We start from the raw sequence: 25,714 nt of genomic DNA, 5'->3' as shown, positions 1-25,714 counted from the left end.
TTTTAGTTTGAAATGATTGAATTCCTGGCCTCATCAGTGATTCCCATATTGCTATGTGTTCGGTATTCTTTCTCTTGTTCAGAAAGTAGGCTGTTGCTATACACACATACAATCCAATTTGATTCTTCCTTTTAATCTGACTTTTGATCCATATCAGCTTTAAACTAAAAGATGACCTCCTTGGTGTAATATAATGGGAGATACTCTAGTGTTGAAATCTCTTGTATGTTCCATCTTGCTTAGCAACACCCTGTTGCAAAGGTGCTCTTATGTGAAGGCTAGTCTTAGACAACAAATCCTAAGCACAGTGAGTTTGTGGTTATCTAATGAAAATAAACCAGTGTATCTGGAAAAAAGAGACATGGAAGCCTAGAATACAATAACAACATTTAAGAGGCACCTTGACAGATGTATGAATAGGTAGGAATAGAGAGATATGGATTGCATACAAGCAGAATGTTTTTAGTTTAGAAAGACAAATGTGTCAGCATAGTCTAGAGGACCAAGGGGCCTGTTCCTGTGTTGTACTGTTCTTTGTTCTCATTTGCTGGGTACTGACCTCATTAACAGCCAACTCTGCTATCTCGTTAAATCTGTTCACTGTAATGAAGTGTCTGCAGAACATTTTGATCAGGAGCCAAACTGCAATTAATGTTGTAAATAAACAAATACATTTTGGTTTGCTTTCCCATTCACACAAGCTGTTACCCATAGTCCAAAGTCATCTTTAGTTCACAGTTCCCAGCTACAAACTAAAATTGATAAAAGCGAAAAAAGGTAAAAAAATCAGCAAGGACTCTAACTCTTAGCTAAAGCAGCGAAATACGTTATAAATTTTGAAGTAGACATTACAGCAAGCCAACTGACCGTTTGCAGCTTGCAAACGAAGTCTGGGAAAGTCAAAGATTTGTATGCACACAGTACATGGAGTTCTTAAAGATAAACTGTGTTAAAAATAAAGTACCCATACAACATATGTAAGTAGGACTTGAAGCCAGGAATGTCTGAATGAGCCGGGTGATCGAGATGGCCAAGTGATTCAAACGTTGCACTTTAAAAAAATATAAAGTTGTCTTTTTAAAAAATCCTAAATATTAATACTGGAGATTATGTAGCACTGTACAGTTTAATTCATGAAATTGGAAATGGGTAGGCAGTTAATGTAACTTTTCTGGACTGTTAAGGAATATAGAATAAAGGCAAGTAGATGGATTGAAGATCCAAATCGATTGACAGTCTTCTCTCCCTGAGTTACCTTGGAGATTTATTACAATAAATGGAAGCCTGGGTGAAGAGCCATGTGACAGCTGGCAACCAGTGTTACAAACAGTAAAGAAAAAGACGAGGCAAATTGGGAAATACTGATTGTGTTTTCACATTTTGATTTTATTTGGTTGGAGTAGGTAGGGAAGTTGAAATAAGAAGGCCGCTCTCCTAGAATCAATGTCAGTAATCGAAGGGGTAAGCTCACCTCCAAAATATGACCATGTCTGTCATAATCATGAAAACTCCTGCAAAAATTAACAAATTTCCCATTGAAGTATTTGAAAGGTTTAATGAAATGAGCATCCGCTCTGATATTTTATGATCTAAGGTTTGAATTTGCCTGAGGTGAATGTTCCCATTGTGGAACTACAATATTTGGTGACCTTGACTATGATATTGTAGAAGATTCTAAAACTATTTACGAATGAGTCAGCAAGGTGTCACATCTGCCTTTTATTTATTATGGCCTTCAACACACAAGATTAGCTTTTCGGCTGTAACGATTCATTTTAATTTTCAGGTGCATTCTACATCTACCCCGAACGCTTAAAAGTTTGAACTAATCATATGATTGAAATGTACATGTTTCGGCTTCTCCCTGTAACCCCATTCCACCCTAAATTAAAGTTGTCATTGTAATAAGCACAGGTCAAAATTAATCTGTAATGAGGTGGCTAAAAACTGATTACAACATGGACCCATTCTCTTGCCCAATGCTGCTCTTCCTGTTCTTGCATCCTCATTGATGTCTCCCTGCAACTACCTTTTTCCTTTTGCCCCACTCCCTTTCCATCTGTTTGCCAGTCTTTATCATCAAGTCTATCCCTGACTTTTGTGATAGACCTGATCTGTCACTTAGATTGGGTCCAACAGCCTTCCACCTTACTGCCTCGTGTACTCTCTTTTACATACAGTTTTCACAATGACCTGACCTTTTGGCAAATAGCTCTGACATTTCTTATGTCAGGATAGCTTTCCCCAATGGAAACAGTGGAAGCAAATTTGCCGGTTGTGTGATGTTTTGAAAAACTGTTTCATGTTTTGATTATGTTGTTTTTCTTTTATCTTCAGGCTGAAATAGAAGATCTGAAGGAACAGTTGACCATAAAAGATATTGAAATTGAGCGATTACAGAGCCAGCTTTCCTCCAGAGCTTCTGTACAGAGTGATGGGTCTGACAGAGGTAGGAATGGCCTGAGCTGTACACAGTAAAAAAAAATAGAAAATGTTGGGAATTACTCAGGAGGTCAGGCAGCCCTTGTAACAAAAACCATGACCCAGATAATGGTTGGAGCAGTGCAGACTGAATTTGCACCTTGTGTCCATTCGGAATCCCAAACAGAGCAGGAATTGCCCATGATGTTGAAGATTCAGGGGAGCAATTCCCCTGCTTCTGGGATGCCCTGGAAAAAGTCAATTTAATTCCAGAAACAAAAATCAGAGGATTCTGACTCAGTTTAAGGTAATAATTACCCAAATAAAGGTAGAGGATTAGAAACCCGGTCTAACTTCTGGGTAATCATCATTAAACTGAAAACCTGGCTGTCCACCTTCTAATGCTTTAGACCTCTCAGACCCCTGACAATCTGCACCCCACCTTCCCATAACTGGAACCCAACACTAACCCCCAAGCCAACACTCCCTCCTACTGCCAGCTTAACCTGCCAAATCCTGGGCCAGAGCCCATTGGCAGCTGGTGATTTCCATCTGGGACCTGACAGCCTCTGGCCACAGGCTCATTCCTGGACCTCAACCCTCCGTCACTGAACTCTGAACGCTCTTGCTCCTTCTCCCCCACACTCACACCTCCCAAATCAAATACCCCGTTGCTGGGTAAGACACTCTGGTACAAGGCTGACATCATACAGTGATAAGACCATTCAGCTTATCATTATCCTTCCTCACCCAAAATGCCATGAGAAACACTCTTTTCCCCCACTCCTTCAGTCCGACTCCAAGATTCGCTCTCCTGACCCTGCACCCCCTAAACAGTCCAACAGTTCCCCTTGCACACTACTCCGTTAATCAAATGCACCCCTAACCCCACACTTTCTACATGTATTTACCCTTCCACATAGGAGCTGCCAAAATGATTGCCAATGTTGCTGAGCATTTAAATCATAGAACCCAGCACACTGGCTGCTGCAAAAAGAGGTGTGGTTTCCACATCAATCCTGCTCCTGGATTTGCGGATTCCTGGACAGGCTTATAACAGGACACGCTGTCCGTGAACCTCTGCTGCTGAATCCAATTAAAGGTAAGTTGGTAAGTTTTAATCCAGTTGGGAATGGAAATAGGTTTTCTGACCCTGATCGCAGTATCTGCACAAAAGTCCATTTTTAATGTCATAGAATCACAGAATGATACAAAGACGGAGTCCCTTCAGCCCATTGTGTCAGGGCTGGCTCTTCAGTAGCACTAGCCAATTGGTCTCCCTCTCCTCTTCCTCCATTGTGCTGTAAGTTTTACCTTCAATGTTTTTTCCTCCCATTCCTAACTCCAAAGATACTGGAATGACTTGTTGCCTCCGTGATGTTGTTGTATTGGCTGTGATCAGATTTTAACTGAGGCTTATCGCACCTTTCCTCTTCAGCATGAAATAAAGAGCTGCATTATACCATGTTCTCCTGATTTCAAAGCATCCCAAAGTGATTTAAAGCCCATTAAATCCAATCTACACACACATTTGTCCCACCCACAATGAACAACCTAAACATTTGTTTTAGCCATGTTGGTTAAGTGATGACTGTCGACCAGGATATTAAATAGATGCCCCTTGCTCTTCAGAAAAGTAACATAGATTTGTCTCCATCTACCTGAGAGGGCAGGGTGGGACACTAGATTTAGTAATACATCGGGGTAGAGATCAATTGATCTGAACTAGCCATATACATGTTTCAACATTGCTAAAAAGAGACTTAAAGTTGAACCTTTTCACCTTGTACTCCTGACCCCCAGTTACTTCTTTCATTCACACAGTGGCTCAGTGGTTAGTTCTGCTGCCTCATGGTACCAGCAACTAGGGTTCGATTCTGCCCTTGGGTGACTACCTGTGTGGAGGTTGCACATTCTCCCCATGTCCATGTGGGTTTCCTTCGGTTCCCTCCCACAGTCCAGAGATGTGCAGGTTAGGTAAATCAGCCATGCCAAATTGCCCATAGTGTTCAGGGATGTGTAGATTAGGTGGGTTATAGGAGAATGGGTCTTGGTGTGATGCTCTGAGGTTCGGTATGGACTAGTTGAACAGTTGAGCCTATTTCCACGCTGTAGGGATTCTATGATAAGGTGAACACTCCTTCCAGTTATTCCCTCACCCTCATCAAGGACCCCCAGCCCCAGTCAGCGAGCCACTCATTCTCTCACCCACACACGCACCACTGATGGCCCACAGAACTTTTCCCCAACAGGTCAACTGTTAATTCCCTCCTCCCCAAACCAGTGTCTTCCTGACAGCCAGTCTGCTGCGCTTCTGGGTCTGAGCTGGCTGATAGAACTCGTTGTGGTGTCTGACTGACAGGCTCACAATGTGGGAGAGAAATGGCCTGTGATTGAAGGAGCACCTTCTTTCAAAATTTCCAGTTGCGTTGACTTGTATTTTGAACAAAGGCTTTACAGACCAATCAGGAGCCCACCGCAGACCACGGTGAGACTCACAGGCCACAGGTTGGAGAAACCTGATTTCAAAATGTCCATTTTTATCTTAGTTTTTAATGGGCTGCCTGCCAACAAATAACATGGAGGCGCTGGTCAGGGAGCTGGATGGAGTAGTGTGTCACACACTGGCCTTAGAAATGAAAGATCCAGGGTTATTTGAACTTTCAATTATGGGATCAAAAGCATGGCATTAAATCTAAGGCTGGACAGGTTTAGGTTCAATCTGATGCTTCATGTCAGTAGCTAGATTGGCATTAATTGCCAAATCTACAGGCCAGGTTGACAAAACAGTTGGACCACAGAGAGGAACAGAATTTTAGCAAAGATTTGTAGCTCAGGTTGTGGGTGAGGTTATTGACTTGCTCGCCGAACTGGCTTCTTTTTTTTCAGACGTTCTGTCACCATCCTAGGTGACATCATCTGACTTCGTTGGAGGCCTCACTGATGATATCACTGGCATGATGATGAAACGTCTGAACAAAAACAAGCCAGCTCAGTGAGCGAGTCAACTACCTCGGAGAAGTACAGAATTAGACCATTTGGCCTATTAAGTCTGCTTCATAATTCAATCATGGCTGATGTGTTTTTCAACCCCATTCTCCTGTCGTCTTCCCATGACCCTTGAGCCTCTTAGTACTTGAATTTATAATTTTACCAAAGGATACTTCAGTGTTAAATGGAGTGCAGTGATGATTTATTTCATTAACTGATTTGATAATCCCCTCACCATATAATGAGAAATTGAGAAGACTAGGTCTATATTGCCTAGATTTTAGAAGAAATGAAAGTGACTTATTTGAAACATATACTTGAGGGATTTGATGAGGTAGATGCTGAGGAGCTGTTTTTCTCGAATTAGGAAATCTGAAATAAGGGCTCACTGTCTCAGGATACAAGGTCAGCCATTTTAGGACTGACATGAGAAATTTCTTCACTGTGTTACAGATCTTTGGAATCCTTTACCCCAGGAAGTTACAGGTGTTGAGTATATTCAGGACTGAGATTAATAGCAGTTTGAATGCTGAAGGAACTAAAAAACATGGAAATGATGCAGGAAAGTGATTTGAGGTGAAGATCTGTCATAATATTGTTGAACAGTGGAGGTGTTGATTGGCCAATTGTGTTCCTTTAAGTTCAATCGCAATCAAACAGGCCGACGGAGATCTCAAGCTAGAAAAAGAATGCATTTCAAAGTTGAAGCAGAGCAGGTTGTTGATATTCAACTGAGGGAACTTTTCCTTAGGGTAACTGTGCTGTATCTGACCAATGAGAGTTTGGTGCTAATGCTGGATAGGAGCAATGGGAACTGGTCCACATTGAAATCCATTGTCAGCTGAGCACTATCATTTGCAATTTGTGATAAATTCCAAGTAAACCATTCTTTAAATCTGATATTACAATTAAGATAAAGTTAGTTGAATCAAATAAATGGCAGAAGATGTGGAAATGTGTGTCCTTCTTCAGACATAATTCAGGCATACCTCTCTTGACTGACATTCTGCCCAACCAGCCCTGTTTTTTTTTAAAAAGACCTGGTCTTTCATCAGTTATTGATTATGGGTTCAAGCTGTGCATTAGTTCACCTCCATCCCAAGAATCGAGCACTTTGAAGGCACTCGTTAGATATGAAACAATTTGGGACGTTGAAGAGGTGCAATAAAGCTCCAAGTCAATGCAAAAATTATTCACATTTTTAACATCAGAATACCTGCTTCTTGAGCTACATCAGAAGTGTTTGCTTATTCTTAAGATCTGCTACATCCCCAGTAAAACCTAGAAGGAATTGTGCCATTGAATTTTGCCAATTATAGCCATGTCTTAGCTAATGGTTTCAGGGTTTCCTGCAGCTGTTTGAAGTTCAACCAGATTGGTTACTTAGCATTCCAAAAGTAGTGTTGCCATAACTTAGAATTATTTAAATTACCAGGAACTTAGGAACTGGAGACTGTTCAGCTCCTTGCTCCTATTTCACCATTCCATTAGGTCATGACTGATCTTTACTGTAACTTTATAACCCATGCAAACCAAAAATCTATCAATCTTGGGTGTTAAAATGTTTAATCGATCCCTCACCTGCAACAGCATTTGGAGGAGACAGTGTTCCAGACTTCTTGAATATTCTTCTTATAAATGTGTTATCTGACTTTATCCCTGAATAGCCAAGTTATAATTTTAAGATTTTGACCTCTTGTTTTGAGCTCCCCCACATTAAGAATCGGTTTCTTGCAGAAACTTATCAACCCAGCATCATTCTGCACCAAGGACTATATGGCTTATATCCGTCATGAAATGCAGCATCCAGAACTGAGCAGATGGTCCTGAGATTTTTTGAAACTGATACAACTGGCAGTTTTATGTATACTTCAGTCCCCTTGAGATGACAACTAACTCCATTACATTTTTCAACATACTTTTGTACCACTTTGATTTCTATTTGAACGATTTCGACCATAGTGAACAGTGTTAACACTTTGTTGGTCAAGGTTTTAAAACTTCTCCATCTGTGAACTGATAATGTTTTGGGACATTTTTGTCACCTTGGAACATTTTACTATTTTTGAATCATAGAATCCCTACAGTGTGTAACAGGCCCTTCAGCCCAACAAGTCCACACTGAACCTCAGAGCATCCCACTCGGACACATCCCCCCTGTAACCCACCAAATTTACACATCCCTGAACACTACAGGCAATTTAGCATGGCCAACCCACCTAGCCTGCACACCTTTGGACTGTGGGAGGAAACCGGAGCTCCGGGAGGAAACCCACGCAGACGCGGGGCGAATGTGCAAACTCCACACGGATAGTCACCCAAGGCTGGAATCAAACCCGGGTCCCTGGTGCTGAGAGGCAGCAGTACTAACTACTGTGCCACCATGCCACCCTATTTTAAGCTGCTGTAAATGCAGGATGCAGTTTTAAAATGGGGTAACTTTTGGGAAGTTTTGAACAAAGTTACGCTTTCAAATACGTCTCCTTGCATCAACACAAAATTTCTTTGAATTATTGTTAATTTACTTTGACGGCCTGTACTCTGTACCCCTCTCCCATCATGCCTGTGCCACCTTTTTAGCTAGGTCATGGCTGGACTTCATCTCAAGTCCATATCCCTTGATGTTCTTATGGCACAATTTACTCTATCAATTATAGACAGGTACGGATGGATTGGGACCTGCAGGGAGGATGCACACTTTAAAAAAAAATCATCAGTGCAACTTTAGAGTTTTAGGAATTTTTGTTATTGATATCATTAATTTTTGTTTACAAATTGTGTCATGAAGTTGCATAATGGTAAAACAAATAAAGCAATTTCTTTCAAGGTATTTTAGGGCGATCCTGGGACCAAAGGCTCCCATTGAGGAGTGGGTCACCTGGGAAGTACCTGTTCAGCAGACTGCAGATTGTTCCCCCATACGAGCTAGCTATTCTTCCAGTGTTAGTATGTGGTCGCGGAATCACCCGGTTAATTTTCCCTGTTTGTGGTTTCAACTTCTAATCTTTGCTTTTTGCTCACTCTGATCTTATCCTCCTTACACTGTTCACCTGTGGCATCATAGAGGACATGTATAGGAGAAGGCTCAAGGAAAAACGTAAGCTTTCACCTTCTCTTTGTGTGGGATGGGGGTGGTATCAATTGGAGCGGTTGTGTTGAAATGTTGGGTGGGGACGTGATGGGTAGGTGACTGAGTGGGGAATTGGGGATGTGAAGGTATTGTGCATGGGGCTGGGGAAAGGGTGGGGTGTTGTGGGGAGGGAATTGATTGGATGTGGGTTTTGGATATGGAGATGAGCTGGGAGAGGAGGGTTGAGGTGGGGAGTTCCGTTGGTTTGGAGGAGGGGAGGTTGGGGATAGGGCGACAGGTGGGAACTTTGGAGGAGAAGTATTAGGGAGCTGCAGAGTTGGGAATGGAGAGTTGTCAATGGACCAGGAAGTTGAGGGTGGAGAGCAGAAGTTCAGAATGTAGATCTGGGTAATGTCGTGGATGAAGAGGTTGGGGAAAAGCTATTGTGGGATGGGGAAGTCTTTGTACCTAAATTGGGGAATGCATAGCTAAGTTTATTGTGAATATTAACGTGAAACTGCTTTGCAACTTTGCTGTTTACATGTTGAGTTTCTTTAAGCAAAACATCAGTAAGGACACATCCTTAAAACCATCCAACAAAGCAGAGCATGGTTTATTCAACAGTAGTGTAAACATAATGTTATGGGTTCAAAAATAAATAAAAACTGTCTTCTCCCAAAGTGATCAGGAAGTCTTTGGATTATCACCTAGGTCCTAAACAATCCATCAATGCCATTTTAGGGAAGATACCATTAACCCTTACCCAGCCTGGAATTAAATGAGACTCCAGTCCCAATCAACTAAGTTATAATTCTTAGCTGCCAGCAAACGCAGCTGGAGACCCAGCTAGAAACAGTTGTATCAAACGTGCCATGTCTTCACCACCTTTCCAGAACATTTTGGGGTAGAGAATTAAGGAGAATGACACAGGGGGAGGAATACCCGTCAGGGGAGAGAGATAGGCAGAGTCTCTCTCCTTAGGAAAGTAGAAGGCTGAGTTAAAGTCCCAGAGTCAAAAAGCCAAATGTGTCTCCTGTCACCTAGTAAATCATTTGCTCCCAAAATGTATGTACTTGTAAGTTGGACATAGGCATTAGACATTATTACCAGTATAAAGCTGTTAAGGGAAAGGGTGAGAAATTGGAGGATTAAAAATAATTGGCGGCAAGGTGGCTCAGTGGTTAGCACTGCAGCCTCACAGCACCAGGGACCCGGGTTCGATTCCCGCCTCGGGCAACTGTCTGTGTGGAGTTTGCACATTCTCCCCGTGTCTGTGTGGGTTTCCTCTGGGTGCTCCAGTTTCCTCCCACAGTCCAAAGATGTACAGGTTAGGTGGATCGGCCATGCTAAATGTAGTGTTCAGGGGTGTGTGGGTTATAGGGGGATGGGTCTGGGTGGGATGCTTCAAGGGGCAGTGTGGACGTGTTGGACCGAAGGGCCTGTTTCCACGCTGTAGGGAATTTAATCTAGAAGAAGTAGTTCACACGGTAGGATGAATAGGGAAATAAGATCAAATTTGTAATGCAAATCCACCATGTGTATTTAAATTGCCAAAATAGTGCCTTTGTTCTAAAAGAAATCCCAAGATGCTGTCAGTTCATTTAACTTCTCTGCATTTAGACGTTGCTTTCCCAGCGATGGAGCTGCTTTTATTGTTAACTATGTGGCGGCTGCAAATAATCTATTGATTAAACAAATTTAACAGTGCAATCCATACAAGGATAAATTAAATCACAATCACAATGTGAACTGAAGTTCTGCTAGCCTCAAACACCTGTAACAGTGCTGAATTTAATCTTTACTTTCCTGCTATCTAGCTCCAGTTTGGGAGGCAAGATTTCCAAGATGAGTTGTGTATGGTCAAAGGATATAAAGGATCATGGGTTAATTTTCACTCCTTATTACATAGTAATAGCCTGAAGTGTGACCTTATGCAAAGTTTTTTTTTAATTGAGCCCTCCAAATCTCAAGCTAATTTGTTTCTCCAGTATTCCCTTTGTACAGTTGTTGGCCAATTTCCATTGACTCTGCAGTCACTCCTGTTCTAACCTTCCAGTCTTTACATATTGGTGTTCTATCATTGGAAACATTATTGAAGATGAGCAAATACAATAGGATTTCCAAGTGCATTCAAAACCTCGCTTCTCCACCCTGCCAAACATTTGACCTATTGTGTCCATGTAGACTTTTGACTCTTAAGGAAAAGCGATGGCCTGGTGGTATTATCACTGGACTGTTAATCCAGATATCCAGATAGTGTTCTGGGCAAACAAGGTGTAGAGCTGGATGAACGCAGCAGGCCAAGCAGCATCAGAGGAGCAGGAAAGCTGATGTTTCGGGCCTAGACCCTCCTTCATTTCTGAAGAAGGGTCTAGACTCAAAATGTCAGCCTTTCTGCTCCTCTGATGCTGCTTGGCCTGCTGTGTTCATCCAGCTTCTCCACCTTGTTATCTCAGATTGTCCAGCATCTGCAGTTCCTCCAATCTCAAATGTTCTGGGCACCTGGGTTTGAATCTCACCATAGCACATGGTGGAATTTGAAAATTCAACAGAAAAATATGTGGCTCAAAAAATCTAATGATGACTCTGCAGCCCTTGTAGATTGTCACGAAAATTCCACCTGGTTCACTCATGTCCTTTAGAGAAGGAAACTGCCATCCATACCTGGTCTGGCCCACATGTGACTCCAGACTCTTAGCGATGTCCTTGACTCTTAGCTGCCCGATGGGCAATAAATGCTGCTGAGCCAGCGATGTCCTCATCCTGTGAATGAATAAAGGGAGAAAAAAAAATCCTAATCCTAATCTCCAGCATCTTTACGTTACCCATCATTCTTGTCTTCAATGTTATTCAGATTCATCGAACAGCAATGGTTTCTGTCTCAATCACATTCATTTATGAAGGATTCCATGCTCATCCAGCCTTCCAAGTGAAGAATGTTTGTCTGACCCCCAAATGTCCCACACTGTTCACTTTAAACTCATGGCCTCATGTTGCTGATTACTAATAAAGCTATTTTTAACAGTTTAGCACAATTTGTCTTACCTGTGTCAAGGTGATATTTTCCCCCAAAATAGAGCAAATGGAATGCTTTTCTTTATTGGATGAGGCATAGAATACAACCGCAGTGATGTACTGCTAGAGCTGTATACAGTTCTGGTCAGGACACCACTAGAATGTTGTGCACAGTTTTAGCCACCCAGGTCACAGGAAGAACACAGTTGCTCTGGACAGAGTTCAGAGGAGATTTACAATAATGCCTCATGGCTTGAAAGTTGCAGCTGTGAGGAAAGACTAGATCAGCTAAGGTTGATTTCCTTGGAAATGAGGAGGTAACTTGATTGAGAGGCGCAAAATTGAGAGGTTGAGACAGGGGAGACAGATTTCCCCTGGGGAAGCAGGTGCACATTTAAGGTGATAGGTTGAAGGATTAGAGTGAACATAAGGAAAAAAAAAACTCCTTCCTCCAGAGGGTGGTGAAAGTCAGGACTTCACTATCCAGTTTGGTATTGAGGTAGGGACCCTTACCCCATTTTAAATATATCTGGACCTGCACCTGAAATGCTGTAACCTGCAAGGCTACAGAACAGATATTGGGAGAAGGGATACTTTTGGTTAGTGCAGATATGATAGGCTGAATGGCCGCTTTCTATGCCGTAACTTTTCTACTGTTCTATCTTCTTGGCCTTCTCTCATTCAGCAGAAGGACTCTTGGTGTCACAAGTCTCTCCTCACAGCTATAGGTTCCTAACTCTGGGATCATCTTGGTGAATTTAAGTTGTACATGCTCAGCAATTTAAATATCCTAGCCATAACTGAATTCAGAAAACTGCACATACTTAACTCTGGCACAACAATTTGCTTGTAGAGGATTGGGTGCTGGGAATGTTGCGGGCTAGCCATAGTCCACGAGGGCATGGAGTAAGCCATTTAAAATCAAATTGTAAATGAGGACTTTATCTCACTGCCCAAGCCAGGCTGCAAGGTAGCCCAACCCTTGTTAAACCCAAGTGGGGAACTGGGAAAAATTTGTTGCGCACTCAATGCTGATTTCAACTGGTAAGAGTCTGGTGGGAATATAGTTGCTGCCTCTCTGTCAGCCAGAAAGGTGATGTTTCATCACGCTAATTGTATTTTTAAAAACTGCACAAATCAGTAAAGACCTATATATTTATATCAAATCTATTACAGGCTACTGTTAGCACCCAGTGGAATCAGTTTGATTTGCTCATTAAAGTTAATCCATCGGTTGGATATAATTGTTTGAGATGAGCTGTCTTCTTGCATTTTTGAGCTTTTTCATTTTTTTTGTGTTTCCACACACTCATTAGTTTAATCCTCCATCAAACCTGCCTAGCTTTCAACCATGTGTGATGTTTGACTGCTCCATTAATTAGTGCTGGCTCTAACTTATTAATAAGGCTAGGTGTCTACATGCTAATTAAATGCAGCGGTGTTAAGTGTTTCATTAACTGAAGTGAAATGAAAGATCATGCTTCCATTCTGTGATTTAAGCATTCTTGCAAATTCACGCAATTGGTTTAAATTTTCTATCGTGCAGGTCATTTCTTCTTTGGATTTCAAAGAGTCAGAATGTGTGGTAGATAAGTGTCCATGCCAGCAAACTGATCATTTCATTGAATTTGTTTTAGACCAAGAAGTGCAAAGGTTAAAGATCGGATTGGATTCTTTGCTGGCCTCAAATGAAGAAAAGGTGAGGAATAACTTCATGTTCTCCCTAATCCTTGCCTTTTTTTCCTCACTTTCTCCCTCCTGTCCCAAGCCACAATGTGCAAAAAGTTGTTTGCTGACTTCAGGCTGAGAGGTATTTTTAAGATTCTGTCCTCTCATGCAATTGTGGTTTAGTGGCTGGGATTCTTGTCTCCAAGTCAAAAGGTTCTGATTTCAAGCTGCACTCCTGAAACCCGAGGACATAATCCAGACAGATACTCACCAGTGCAGAACTGAGAGAATGTTGGAGTGACTGGAGGTTCCCTTTCAGAGAGAGAAGATGTTGCCCAAAGCCCTGCTTGGCCCCTGAAAAAAGGACTATACTATTTCAAAGAAGAGCAAGGAGAGCTCTGATTAACATTTCCTTCTGACTCAGCAATATTTTAAAAACTAAAACAAAAACAGAAATGTGGCCTTTATTGTTTGTGAGCGCAAAGAAAGATGACTGTCGCTTGCCACATTACATTTCAAAATTATTCCCTGAGCCGTTTAAATAATTTGAGCTCTCCTAACATTGAGGAAAGCGTTTTAAAAATGCATGCCTTCCTTTTGTTGTGGAGTCTCCCAGTTTTCAAAGATGGTTTTATTCAATGGCAGGACCTTCGGATAGAAGAGTTGAGTCGCCTGTTGGCCCAGTGTAAAATGATGAAGCAGATGATAATGACTCAAGGTAAGGGAAGCACATTGAGTTTCTATCTCACATTATAATCCAGCCGAATCAGATTTCTTTTTGTCCTTTTTCACAACCACTTGGGTCAGTAGTTATGTGGACAGATTCTGAAGCTGTGTTTCCAGGTGGGAAGGACCAATGAAATGATGTTTGGAATTTATCGGAACCCGTTAATACAGAGGTCTTGGCCAGTAAATTGAGCAGACGTGCCAGTGTTAGATTGCTGGCATCAGAAAAGCTGTATGAAGGCAAGATGGTGGCAAGTATGTTCTGACCAGGAACCACATCCATCAGTAGCAGTGTGTCAATTAGATTCATTAATAACCTTCTTGAGAGCAATTATCCCTGAGACCGTTGGAATTTAATGGTTGCTGAAGAATGTAATGAACTCCCATGACTCTCCAAGCTGCCCAGAAAACCATTGTCAGGTCTGCTTTGGCCTCAGGTTGACTCATATCACAGCCGAACTCTGGTACCTAATATCAGTAAGTATGAGGGGAGCACTGAAAGCCACTCTTCCTGCCTTTGACTCCACTGACCCTGCTTGACCAGCCCCCTAACATGCAATAGGGTGACTCCTCCTTGTAGTACCCATCTGTAACTTTTCACCACTGTAACTTTTCTATCATTCCTTTTGGAAAGGAACACCACCTGTATACAGGCATCCATCAGCAAACTTCTCAGTTGGCCGAGAAACATTACCTGTAGCAAGAACCATGCCCAGTGGTGCTGCCATCAATGGAGGTGGCAAGCTTCCAGTTGGTGTTCCAATAGTTGGGAATTCTACCCCATTCAGGAACAGGTCTGGTGGCACTCCCCTTCCAGCATCTGCTGTTCTATGTCTTATGGTCTTCTTTCGGTTTTTATTTAGTATCCACCCTGTTCAGGGCTTGATTACATGCAAGGCCTAATTCAGTCCAGATGGATGTCTGAGGATACTTATGTCGAATCAGGTCTCCCTCCAGAAGCAACACTAGTGTCTCTCTAGTTCTCCACACAAGAGAGGTGTACAGCCAATGTCTTTATCCATCACTGGTCAAATGTGTCATGTCTCAGGACATTTGTGTTCCCTCTCTAATCACTCTCATCTCACTACTTCTTTCTTATAATTTATTAACATTTTATTTCTGTTGTGGGAATGCATCTTTTCTTTCTTAAAAAAAATTCTGCATTAACTTAAAATAAATGACAGAAATTATCTGGTTCATTCCTCTTACAATGCTTTGATCAATCAGAGCCAGCCTGTTTGGCTTACACTGAAACAAAGCTTGGCAGTTAAGTGTCAATCATCACCAACCATGGCATTCTCCATTGGCACTGACTCTACCAATCAGAGTCTACTTGCTAACCACTCCAGTTTCTTCTCATGCAAATATAAAATGTCATTCTCCTTTTATATTTTCTTCTGAACAACTGTCCTGATGAGTGTAAGAGAACTTTTGACAATGTGTCTTTTTTTTAAAAGCAGCATTCAAGTTCTGCACTGACAAACAACAATATTTCTCTTTGCTTGTATTCCAGATATTACAACAGGGAGTGTGGTCAATGTTTTTTTAAGGGGTTTTCTACTGGAATGTTATTAAATTATGAATGGGTCCTGTTAGGAGTTAAGAATTCACCAGGTAAAGACAAAGGGTTCCATGTGAGTGTGTCACTTTTTGCACCCAAGATAACTTATGGATGGGCCTCAGGAAAGTGTCAATATTGATGGGGAGGTCCCCGAGAACAAACTGAGCATGAAGTTGTTAGGTTATTCGTAGAAATCCAACTGGTTCATCCATTTCCTTTAGTGAAGGAAACCTGTTGTTTTGAACCAGTTCACATCAATGTGGTTGATTTGTAACTGCCCACCAAAGTGGTCTAGCAAGCTCCAGCGAAACCTTTATGTGGAATGGAATTGTGAGAGTACCTTGACCTTACCGGCTATGGATGTTCAAGAAGGCAGCTCAACAACACCTTCTGAATGGACAAGCTTACATGACACCCATTGTACAGGAATTCAGAAAAGAAGCAAGGAGCGACCCTACTATGACCAAGATGAAGCAGTCTCATTTAAAAATAATTTTAGAGATAGTCAAATTGATTATTTCTGAACCAAAGAAATTTTTAATAATGTCTAATGTTGTTTCATTTCAGGGTCTTCTGAAAGGATATTAATGGGGAGCAGTGAGGAAGAGTTAAGTGGCTGTTCAACAAATGCTACTCCTACTAAAGTGGCTCACTCAGAAGTAATGAGACCGGAGGTGATAATTATAATATTGCTTTTTAAAGGATGCCTCTATTTCAGTTTAAATGTATAAATAAAAAAACTTACTCCTTTATTGTTCAATAAACCCAACCGTTTGAAATTTCGAGGTAACAAGGTGTAGAGCTGGATTAACAGAGCAGGCCGAGCAGGAAAGCTGGCGTTTCGGGCCTAGACCCGTCATCAGAAATGGCGGGTGGGCGTGTGGGGAAGAGGGTTCTGAAATAAATAGGGAGAGGGGGAGAGGCGGATCAAAGATGGATAGAGGAGAAGATAGGTGGGGAGGAGACAGACAAGTTAAAGACGGGGGGATGGAGCCAGCAAAGGTGAGTGTAGGTAGGGAGGAGATAGGTCAGTCCAGTGAAGGTGGACAGGTCAAGGGGGTGGGATGAGGTTAGTAGATAGGAAATGGGGGTACGGCTTGAGGTGGGAAGAGGGGATAGGTGAGACGAAGAACAGGTTGGGGAGGCGGGGACAAGCTGGGCTGGTTTTGGGATGCAGTCGGGGGGGAGGGGAAATTTTGAAGCTTGTGAAATTCACATTGATACCATTGGGCTGCAGGGTTCTCAAGCTGAATAGAATTGCTGTTCCTGCAACCTTCGGGTGGCATTGTTGTGGCACTGCAGGAGGCCCAGGATGGACATATTTCTTTCTTGTTCCACTGCAGGTCTCGCCCAATATCTCCTCATCTCCAGTAGAACCTCACCTGACACCAGTTGAGTTTGAAATGAGGTAAGAAAATTCAACTGTGAATTTGTTGTTGAGGCAGAGAACATGAAAAGCCTCCAGGGAAGAGTGGTTGGGTTTTTGCAGCAAGAATGATAAACTCAGAAAGAGGAAGTGGAGTGATAATGGGATTAGATTTGCATTTATTTAATTCACTTGTGGGATATGAGAATTGCTGGCTGGTTGCATTTGTGACCTGTCCCTAGTTTCCCTGGAGAAGGTGGTAATGAGCTGCCGCCTTGAACTAAAGCTATTCTTTTTCTGGATGTTGACCCACAATGCCCTTAGGGTGAGGAATTCCCAGATTTTGATCCAAAGATAGTGAAGGAACAGCGATATATTTCCATGTCAGGATGGTGTGTGGCTTGGAGGCAAACTTGCATGCAGTGGTGTTCGAATGTGTCTGTTGCCCTTGTGCCTCCAGACAGAAGTGATTGTAAGTTTGGAAGGCGCTGTTTATGGATCTTTGAATTTCTGCATGACATCTTTTGGATGTATTACTGAGCATCCGTGTTGGAGTATCTGACTGGCACCACACAATAAACAATCAAGCGAGCAGGTTTTTCCTTGATGGTGTCAATTTTTTTGTGTTGCTGGATCTTCATTCACCACAAAAATGGGAAGTATTCCATCACACTGCTAACCTGCGTCTTGTAAATGGTGGGCAGTCTTTGGATAGTCAGGAAGTGAGTTACTGACTAGAGTATTCCTGGCCTCTGACCCGATCGTATAGCGACTCAATTTATATGATGAGACCACTTCAGTTTCTGGTCAATGGTGAATCCCAGAATCATGCTAGTGGGGAATTCGATGATGGTAATGCCATTGAATGTCAAAGGGCAGTGATTAGATGGTCATTATCTAGCAGTCATGTGATGCGAATGTTATTTGCCACTTATTAGCCCAAGCCTTGATATTGTCCAGGTCTTGCTGCGTTTGAACATCAGTCTACAAGTAAGCAAGCTGGACTAAACAGTTTTCCTCCCAAATGGCCAAAGACGACAACATTACATCATGTGATTATATTATTAAAGTGACAGTCCAAATTACTTACACAGAGATGCAACAGATCCCACACACCTCCCCCGCTAAAACTTAACATCAGAGGCTCCTGCAATGAAAACATGTACAATTATGTATATATAACAATCAGTTGGTAAGGCTTTCTGGAGGATGTCGATTCCTGCGTGGCTGTTTTTGCACCTTGAGCTTATTTTTCTCATTGGCTTCTCTGGCCCTTCTCTTTTCCTCAGAAAACCTTCTGTGCTAGATGTTCCATTTCACATTCAAAGTCAGCAGTTCTTTTCAGTGCTAATGTCATGTATCTCTTGGTAAATTGGTTGACCGCCCCATTTACAATCACTGGCTCGAGTTTTAGCAGTCTCTTTTCCACATTCATCCTTTGTAATGACTTGATGAATATCAATTTGTTCACAGTTCCTTGCTGAGATATTTCTAGTATTTCTAGACCCTTTCTAATCCTTTTAAAAATCAACTTTAAACCATTTCACCCAAGAATTAAGCTGAGATGTTTCACAGCTTAGCACAATCTCTTCACCTACTATCACCACCAAGTTCTTAAGTTGCTTTATGATTTCAGCTAGGATTTTTTCTCCCACTATTGATGAGATTTTCGAGCAGAGGTTATGCGCGTGGAAAATTACTTCTGCAGAATCTGAAGGAGCTGTCTTAGAAGTTATGCATTCAAAATATCAATTTTCACCTCGTCAAATCACTGTTCTCTAGAGAGTTTGTGATTCCAGTGTACAGATCTTGGAATGGCAACCATAGCACTAGCTTGGTTTTATTCAGGTCATGTACTAAAAGATAGCATTTTCCCAGAATGCAGTAGTTCATATTTGTTACTTGAGTGAAAACCCACATCGTCCTTTGCTCATATTTTTTCCTGATAGAATAGACTTCGGGCTCCACTATTTCCCACTCCAGGATGATCATTCCTTTCTCTTCACCAACGATGTCACCCTAGAATTTCAAGACTGGTGGATTTTCTTTCACTTTAAAGGAAGCTGTGACCTGTTGATCTCAAATCACAGGTACGTTATCCTGTACCTTCCCATTTCAGATGGGAGATTTGTAGTTCACCAATAGAATCGACCAGTGTTATTTCATATATTTCACTGGGACCGTCCCAGTCCCTTTCTATGGAAGCATTGGGCTTAGTAGGCACGCAGCAGAAACTGGTGGTGCTTCCTTCTTCAGCTTCCTTGTTCTGAAGCATTAGTTTGAAAAGTACCAGAAGGCCAGTAAACTTCAATGAAGCACAGGTTTGTTTGACTCTGATATTGCAACGTATTTGCCACTATCCTGTGGTTTAGGTTTGTGAATAAGCAGCTTAACAATGGACCCTTTTATTTAATGTTATATTTGGCACTCGACTGAAGTGGAGTGGATACATTTTATCCGTGTATCGCTATATCTGCCAATGTCGCAATGCAGGGTGGCAGGATCATCCCCTTGAGCTGCTTCATCCTTAAGCTTTTGCTTGAAGGTCAGAGGCAAGGCTGCAACCATCAGGTCAGCTCTTGATTGTGCATTACCAATGTCACAGGTACAGTGATCATTGTTGATCTTTTCAAGCAGAATAATTGTAAGGCTTAATAAAGTTCCATCCTCGTTCCATTCATTCTTCTTATTTGGTTTGATTTCTCTCTTGACCTTAGTTCTGATTCCATAAGGCACTGATCTAGCTTTGCAACATTCACATTGATACAACCCCTTAAAAGACACCACTTTGTCTGTGTTCATTCTTATTACAATTTTTGAGGGTTGCTCCCAATGTGTTCGCTCCATTCCTACTGATTTCCCGTTTACTAAAAGTATCGGTTGATCTCACCAGCGATGGCTAGCATGTTTAATAACAGCTCTTCTTCAGACTGTAAGTCTCAGCTTCTCTTTTTGTACCATCAAGGCTTTCTTCCAACTGATGGATTTCTGCACTTTTGCTGCATGTTGTTCATGTTTCTTCCTCAAATATGAGGAATGTTCAATGTTTTTTATTCCACAGTTTCTGTATACAACACCTTTTATATCAGCAATTTGCTGCTGCATGACCTCTTCTTCCACTCCAGTGGCAGTTTTCAATCTGTGTTGCTGCATGTCCCTCAGCTGGCATTTTGTAAGCGCTCCTAGCTGTTGAGCTTCCTTAGCTGCTAGTTCCATTGTGACAGCTATTTCCAGTGCTTACTTCAAGTCTTGGATCCTTTCCATCAGTAATCACTCCTGTTTTTTTTCACATCTTAAACCACACACCGGTCTGTCTCTGGTAGTGTTATTTAAGTTGTTTCCAAATCCACAATCATCTTTTAAGATTGCGGCAAACTGGACAATAGATTCATCATCATGATTGTTACGTCTAGTGATTGCTGAAAGATTCAGAATCACTAATGGTTTTGGTGAAAAATGGTTCAGTAGGATTCCAATTATTTCCTCTTATGTTTTTGAACCCAACATCTCTGTACCAGTGATAACAAGGAATAGAGCTGGATGAACACAGCAGGCCAAGCAGCATCAGAGGAGCAGGAAAGCTGACATTTCGGGTTGAGACCCTTCTTCAGAAATGATTTGCTGTGTTCATCCGCTCTACACTTTTTGTTATCTCGGATTCTCCAGCATCAGCAGTTCCTACCATCTCTGTAACAATCTCTGTACCAGACACAGGATGAGATCTTCCCCCATAATATGTAGGTGTGACTGCTTCAATTTGGTTAGCTTAAACAAAATAAATAAAGTCTCTCTGTATTGCTTCATATGGTTCCACAGCACCAAAGTTTCCTGCTATTTTAGAATGGAAAAGGCCTACCAAGCATGGTGCCCCACAGAAATTTTAGCTTTACCATCTTCCAATTTACAACAATGTATTTGTGAGGCTGCCTCTTTTGTGTCTATGCTCTTGGTTCAAAACATATCCCTTCATGAAGGTTATTCATTCCTGTTCCTTCAGGGTGGAGAGCATATGGCGAGCTTCTCCTTCACTTAATACTTTATTTTATACACTGACTGTACCTATCATCTCCTCTTTTTCAAAGTGCCTCTGATACCCATAGTGAGAACCACAATTTTTAAAGAATTGGGGGATTTATTAAGAAGGTGTTTCATTCTAAAACACAGCAAGCTATGATAAACTATTTCCCTCCAAAATGGCGGCTGATATCACACTGTCACATGCTTGATTGGATTATTAAAGTGACAGCCCACCTATGTAAACACACAACAGGAGAGTCACTGAAGCAGCTGGAGGTATTTTGATTGCTCGATCATAAGCTATCACAAGCAATCAAAAGCTTGATCAGACAGAGATTAAAGGAGGAGCCACACATGCAAAGGGTTAGGAAGGAATTCCAATGCTCATGATCCAGGAAGATCTTCCACTAAAAGGACGATGGTAGCAGGTACATGGAAATGCGTCCACGTGCAAGTTCTCCTCCAAATCATTTATTGTCCTGAGATGGAAATATATTGCTGTTCCTTCAGAACACCACTGCTACCCCCAACACCACCTCTGCCCTTGGCATTGTGGGTCTATCTACTGCAAATGGACTACAGTTCAAGTAGGCAGTTCCCCACCACCTCTTCAAGAGAAACTAATTATGGGCAATAAGTGCTGGCCCAGCCAACGATACATGCGCCACATGAATGAATAAAATAAATACGCTGAGCTGTTGAGATTTTCACATTTTCTGTTTTACTTTCAGATTTCTAGCACCTTCCAACAATTTGTTTTTGTAAGATAGCGAGCCCACTTTGCTCTTTAACTAGATCTGTGAAGGGATTTCGTTTGTACCCCCACTTATGTACAGACCTTGCTCAATTTTTGTACTTCCTGTACATTTCTGTTTCTTAAATCCCACAGGATACAACCGCGACAGACCTCAGCCAGCTTAGATGAGCTGAACACTGGACAAACTGAGAAGGTTAGAACACTGGCCATTCACACTAATGGGTTTGCGAAATAGTCTTGAGCTCAGCGCTCTCTTCCTATCTTTGGGAGGAAACTTAAAACTTAAAAGGTGCATATGAAGTGATAGTGATGGGAACACAAGACTGACCTGGAATGAAACGTTTCAAAGCCGTACCACAGGAACTCTGAGACTAGGCCACTGGAGCATTGTGGACAAGCGTGGCCTTAGTTTATGATTTATCCCTCAATACTGTACTTGGACCCTGTGTTGATTTTGTGGCCAAACCTCTGGAATGAGGTTTGTATCCACAATAGATTGTTTAGATGCAAACATTGCCTAAAAATTAGGGTAAGACTGTTCAGGAAATGTCTTCCAAAAACACTAGTTTCTGTTAGGTCAGTTGTTATTTTAAGTCCCGTAGAGACTTCTTTTTGATAAGCAAAGGTATTAAGGGATACAGGCCAAATACAAGTATATGGAGTTTGGCCACAGGTTATCCATAATCTCATTAAACAGCATAAAAGGCTCGAGGGACTGAATGGCTTACTCCTCTACCTATGTTACTATAATCTTGAAATAAGAGCTGGACTATGCTGGCATTAAATCAGGAAGCACTCTTCCACGCAAAGTAGTGAGAGATCTTGAATTCTGCCCCAAAAAAACTGATGATACAGTATTTCCCTTGATGATTCTTTGGCATCTGTATTGGTGCACCACCCATTTACCCAAGCACTACTCTTAGGATCAGACCTTCTCCTTCCAACAAAGCATTCAAAACTGATTGACATTTGTATCAATGTGTATTCCAATTTATGTAGCAAAGCTATTTGTGCATACTAACAAGATGTCAATATTAATTATTTTTCATCAATCCATACTCTTGCCTTTCTCGCCTCCTGCATATCCAACAGCTGTCAGTCTTGGAAAAAGAAGAGCCTGCACATTCTGAGGTAGTAACTCATTTACTTAACCTCTAACATCCATTTTCCCACTCCTATTTGCTGAAGTATTGTTGTTCTTTCACTTCATTGTCTATGTGTGTGTGTGTGTGTGTGTGTACTTTATGGAAAAGTGAGTCTTGAAAGTAGTATTTCAAACTTGGAGGTACTCCCTCCTTACTGAAATCTCTGGAATATTTTAACACAGCATCAACTTATTTCTGTCTGTTCTGTAAACTGACTGTTTTCTGACAAAGCCCTTTTTTTCTGTCCTCACTCCTACTCGGGATATCGGCCTATTAAGTAGGCTGATTATTGACCATCTCTAGTTGTCCTGGTAACATGATGGTGAGCTTTCGGCTTGAACCGGCAAGCTGTTTTTTTTTAATATAGATGAGTGCCTTGCTAAGCAGTTAAGAATCAACAAAATTAGTGTGAGACTGAGATAATATTTAGATCACACTGGGAAAGGATGAAAATTTATTTTTGATCGTGTATTAGTCAATCAGCTGAATTATTACAACAATCCGATTAGATTTCAATCTCAAATATTTTCAATGGCTTTCAGATTCTCAGTTAAGATATAGATCCATGTTCTTTGGATCACTAGTTCAGTAAGGTAACTCAACACTCCTGTAGATGGACAACAAGCATCTTTTCAGAATGCCTGGATAAAAGAGCTTTTATGTTCTCTCGTACTTCCAATCATAACTTTATTGAAATGTGTTCATTGTTATATTGTGCAGAAAAGCAATTTGTTGCAGAGCATAATCCCACAACATTTTAAGTTAAGGTGCATTTTGGTCTGATTGCATCCTTGCTGCTGAGAGGATATTTTCCAAAGCTGGAGATTCTGGAGTCCTAAAGGGTACAGTTTCAGGGTCAGGGGACAGCCCAAGTTGTATTTGAAGTTCAGTCACAAACGTGCTGAATGGCAGAGCAGGCTCGAGGGGCAGTATGCTTATGCTAATCCTTGTTCTGATGCTTCTTCTGAATGGGCGCAGAAGTTCCAAGCAGTTGAAGAACCGATGCATCCTGTAAAGAAGGTGACAGAACCAGCATTCCTGTATCACGTACAACCCAAGGCCTTTCTAAGATGCTTTACAGGCAGTGACACGTTTTTGAATTGTAGGCAACCAATTTTCTATTAGCTTCCTACAAGTGGTAATGTGCCACTGACCAAAATAGCTTCCTCCTTTTTGCTCATGTTGATTGAGGGCTTTCAAGATAGTGGGGAGAAATGCAAGATAGTCATTTCTGTAAGTGGCCCAAGTGTGTGTCCATGAGTTGGTATATTTGCATGGTTCTCTGTTAGGAGTGTAGAACATGCTCAGGGTCTGGCTTTCTGGCCATGATCTCAAGTGATGAGAGCTTGCAGAGTTCCCTACATTCTGTGTCAGCAGTTTTCCTTCATCCTGATGACACAAAGGCCCTGTTAAGAATTGTGCCTGAGCCACTTAAGGCTGAAACTGGTGGACGCTAGGAAGTTGTTTCTGTTAGGCGGGGAGACTAGGACCTGTGGGCACAGCCTTAGAATAAGAGGGGGTAAATTTAAAACGGAAATGAGGAGACATTTCTTCAGTCAGAGGGTGGTGGGCTTGTGGAATTCATTGCCACGGAGTGCAGTGGAGGCCGGGATGTTAAATGCCTTCAGGGCAGAGATCGATTAAATTCTTGATCTCACAAGGAATCGAGGGCTACGGGGAGAGTGCAGGGAAGTGGAGTTGAAATGCCTATCAGTGGTGATTTAAATGGCAGAGTGGACGCGATGGGCTGAATGGCCTTCCACTCCTTATGGTCTTATGGAAAGTGCAACATGTTAACCCCCATTACCTTAACCCCTGTGATTTGAAAAACTGCAATTGGTATGGCTTGTACCTGTTTTCCTCAGAGCCCAAAGTCTACCAATTTAGCAATGTTTATCCCACTGTGAAGTTTATGGGGCCCGATTACCTTCAGATGTTCTAGACTGCCCCCTAAAATGGACATTGGGCTCCTCAAATAATTACATGAGGGATGTGACCCTCTAAATGTAATTCATAATCAGGGCTATTTGTTCATCCTCTCGAGCTTTGTATAGCATTACTACGCAGGACCAGAAGGGAGATCCCAATCCTATTTGAGAAATAAGGCCCTAGCTGTCATCCACGGTGTATCTATTAACTTCAACAACCAGGAAGATCCAAAAAGCTAGAAATCTAGAAAGCCAGCCTTCACCACAACTGACCTCCTAATGCTCCTGCAAATGAGAGTCTACTGTAGGACTGTTGCAGCATTCTGGAGATTCACCATTAAGCAGATTATCATGAGGGATCTGGACAGATTTTTAACTGAAGCAAAGATTGCATCGTACAAAAAGTAATTGTTCTGATAGATTTCACTTGGTCCATGTAATCTTACGAACTGTCTGATGGATCAGTGAAGAATGTTCCAAAGTATATTTTTGCCTATTGACCCTCGGTCGTAATACGACATAGTAGTAGCCTTGCTGAACCAAGTCAACTTTGTATGCATCTTCATAATGGCCCTGTATTTATTCGGCATCTATTGTCTTTGTATGATAGAACAAGCCGTATCCGAGTAACAGCAAATACCAGACCCTTCCAGGGAAACTTCCACAGTCTAATCACCAGGACAACTCTGAACAGTTCCCACTGAAGCAGAAAGTGACTACTATCCCAAACACTCCATCTATGAGCCCGGTAGAGTTGGAAAACACCTCCTTCAACCTGAGTATGTATCGTTGGTAAAATTCACTTCCCTGTGTTTGTAGATGTTTGCACGACAGGAGGTAGTTAGTCGGCTTATTGTGCTTGCACTCCTTCCTTTGGGAAGGTTATCCTTAAATTGCTCACAGCGCAGCTCAGAAACTGGCCAGTTATGTGCTGAGGCTCTGGAGGTGGGGTGGTTTGGGGGAGGAGGTGTTTGCGTCAATGTTTTACATGTTCTCTCTACTGGGGCTCAAGGAGATGGAAGGGACAGTGAATGAGCATTGAATGGTGT

At 41.9% G+C, this 25,714-nt stretch overlaps 1 protein-coding gene across 12 annotated transcripts in view; it reads left to right on the top strand.

Moving 5' to 3' along the window:
- The window catches only part of ppfibp2b (PPFIA binding protein 2b), a 247,441-nt gene that overhangs the window by 197,098 nt on the left and 24,629 nt on the right, over positions 1–25,714 (top strand). For 10 of the 12 annotated variants that reach the window (XM_059652093.1, XM_059652097.1, XM_059652096.1 and 7 more), the window contains 9 exons: positions 2,338–2,449; positions 8,477–8,509; positions 13,135–13,196; positions 13,811–13,883; positions 16,020–16,126; positions 16,796–16,860; positions 21,725–21,785; positions 22,685–22,723; positions 25,276–25,444. In XM_059652093.1, the coding sequence (XP_059508076.1) occupies positions 2,338–2,449; positions 8,477–8,509; positions 13,135–13,196; positions 13,811–13,883; positions 16,020–16,126; positions 16,796–16,860; positions 21,725–21,785; positions 22,685–22,723; positions 25,276–25,444 (721 nt within the window). The remainder of the gene's footprint in view (positions 1–2,337; positions 2,450–8,476; positions 8,510–13,134; positions 13,197–13,810; positions 13,884–16,019; positions 16,127–16,795; positions 16,861–21,724; positions 21,786–22,684; positions 22,724–25,275; positions 25,445–25,714) is intronic. The other 2 variants (XM_059652098.1, XM_059652100.1) reach the window with 2 other exon arrangements.

Source organism: Stegostoma tigrinum, chromosome 17 (genome assembly GCF_030684315.1).
Source record: "Stegostoma tigrinum isolate sSteTig4 chromosome 17, sSteTig4.hap1, whole genome shotgun sequence".
NCBI lineage: Eukaryota > Metazoa > Chordata > Chondrichthyes > Orectolobiformes > Stegostomatidae > Stegostoma > Stegostoma tigrinum.
This window is presented reverse-complemented; position numbering and strand designations above follow the sequence as displayed.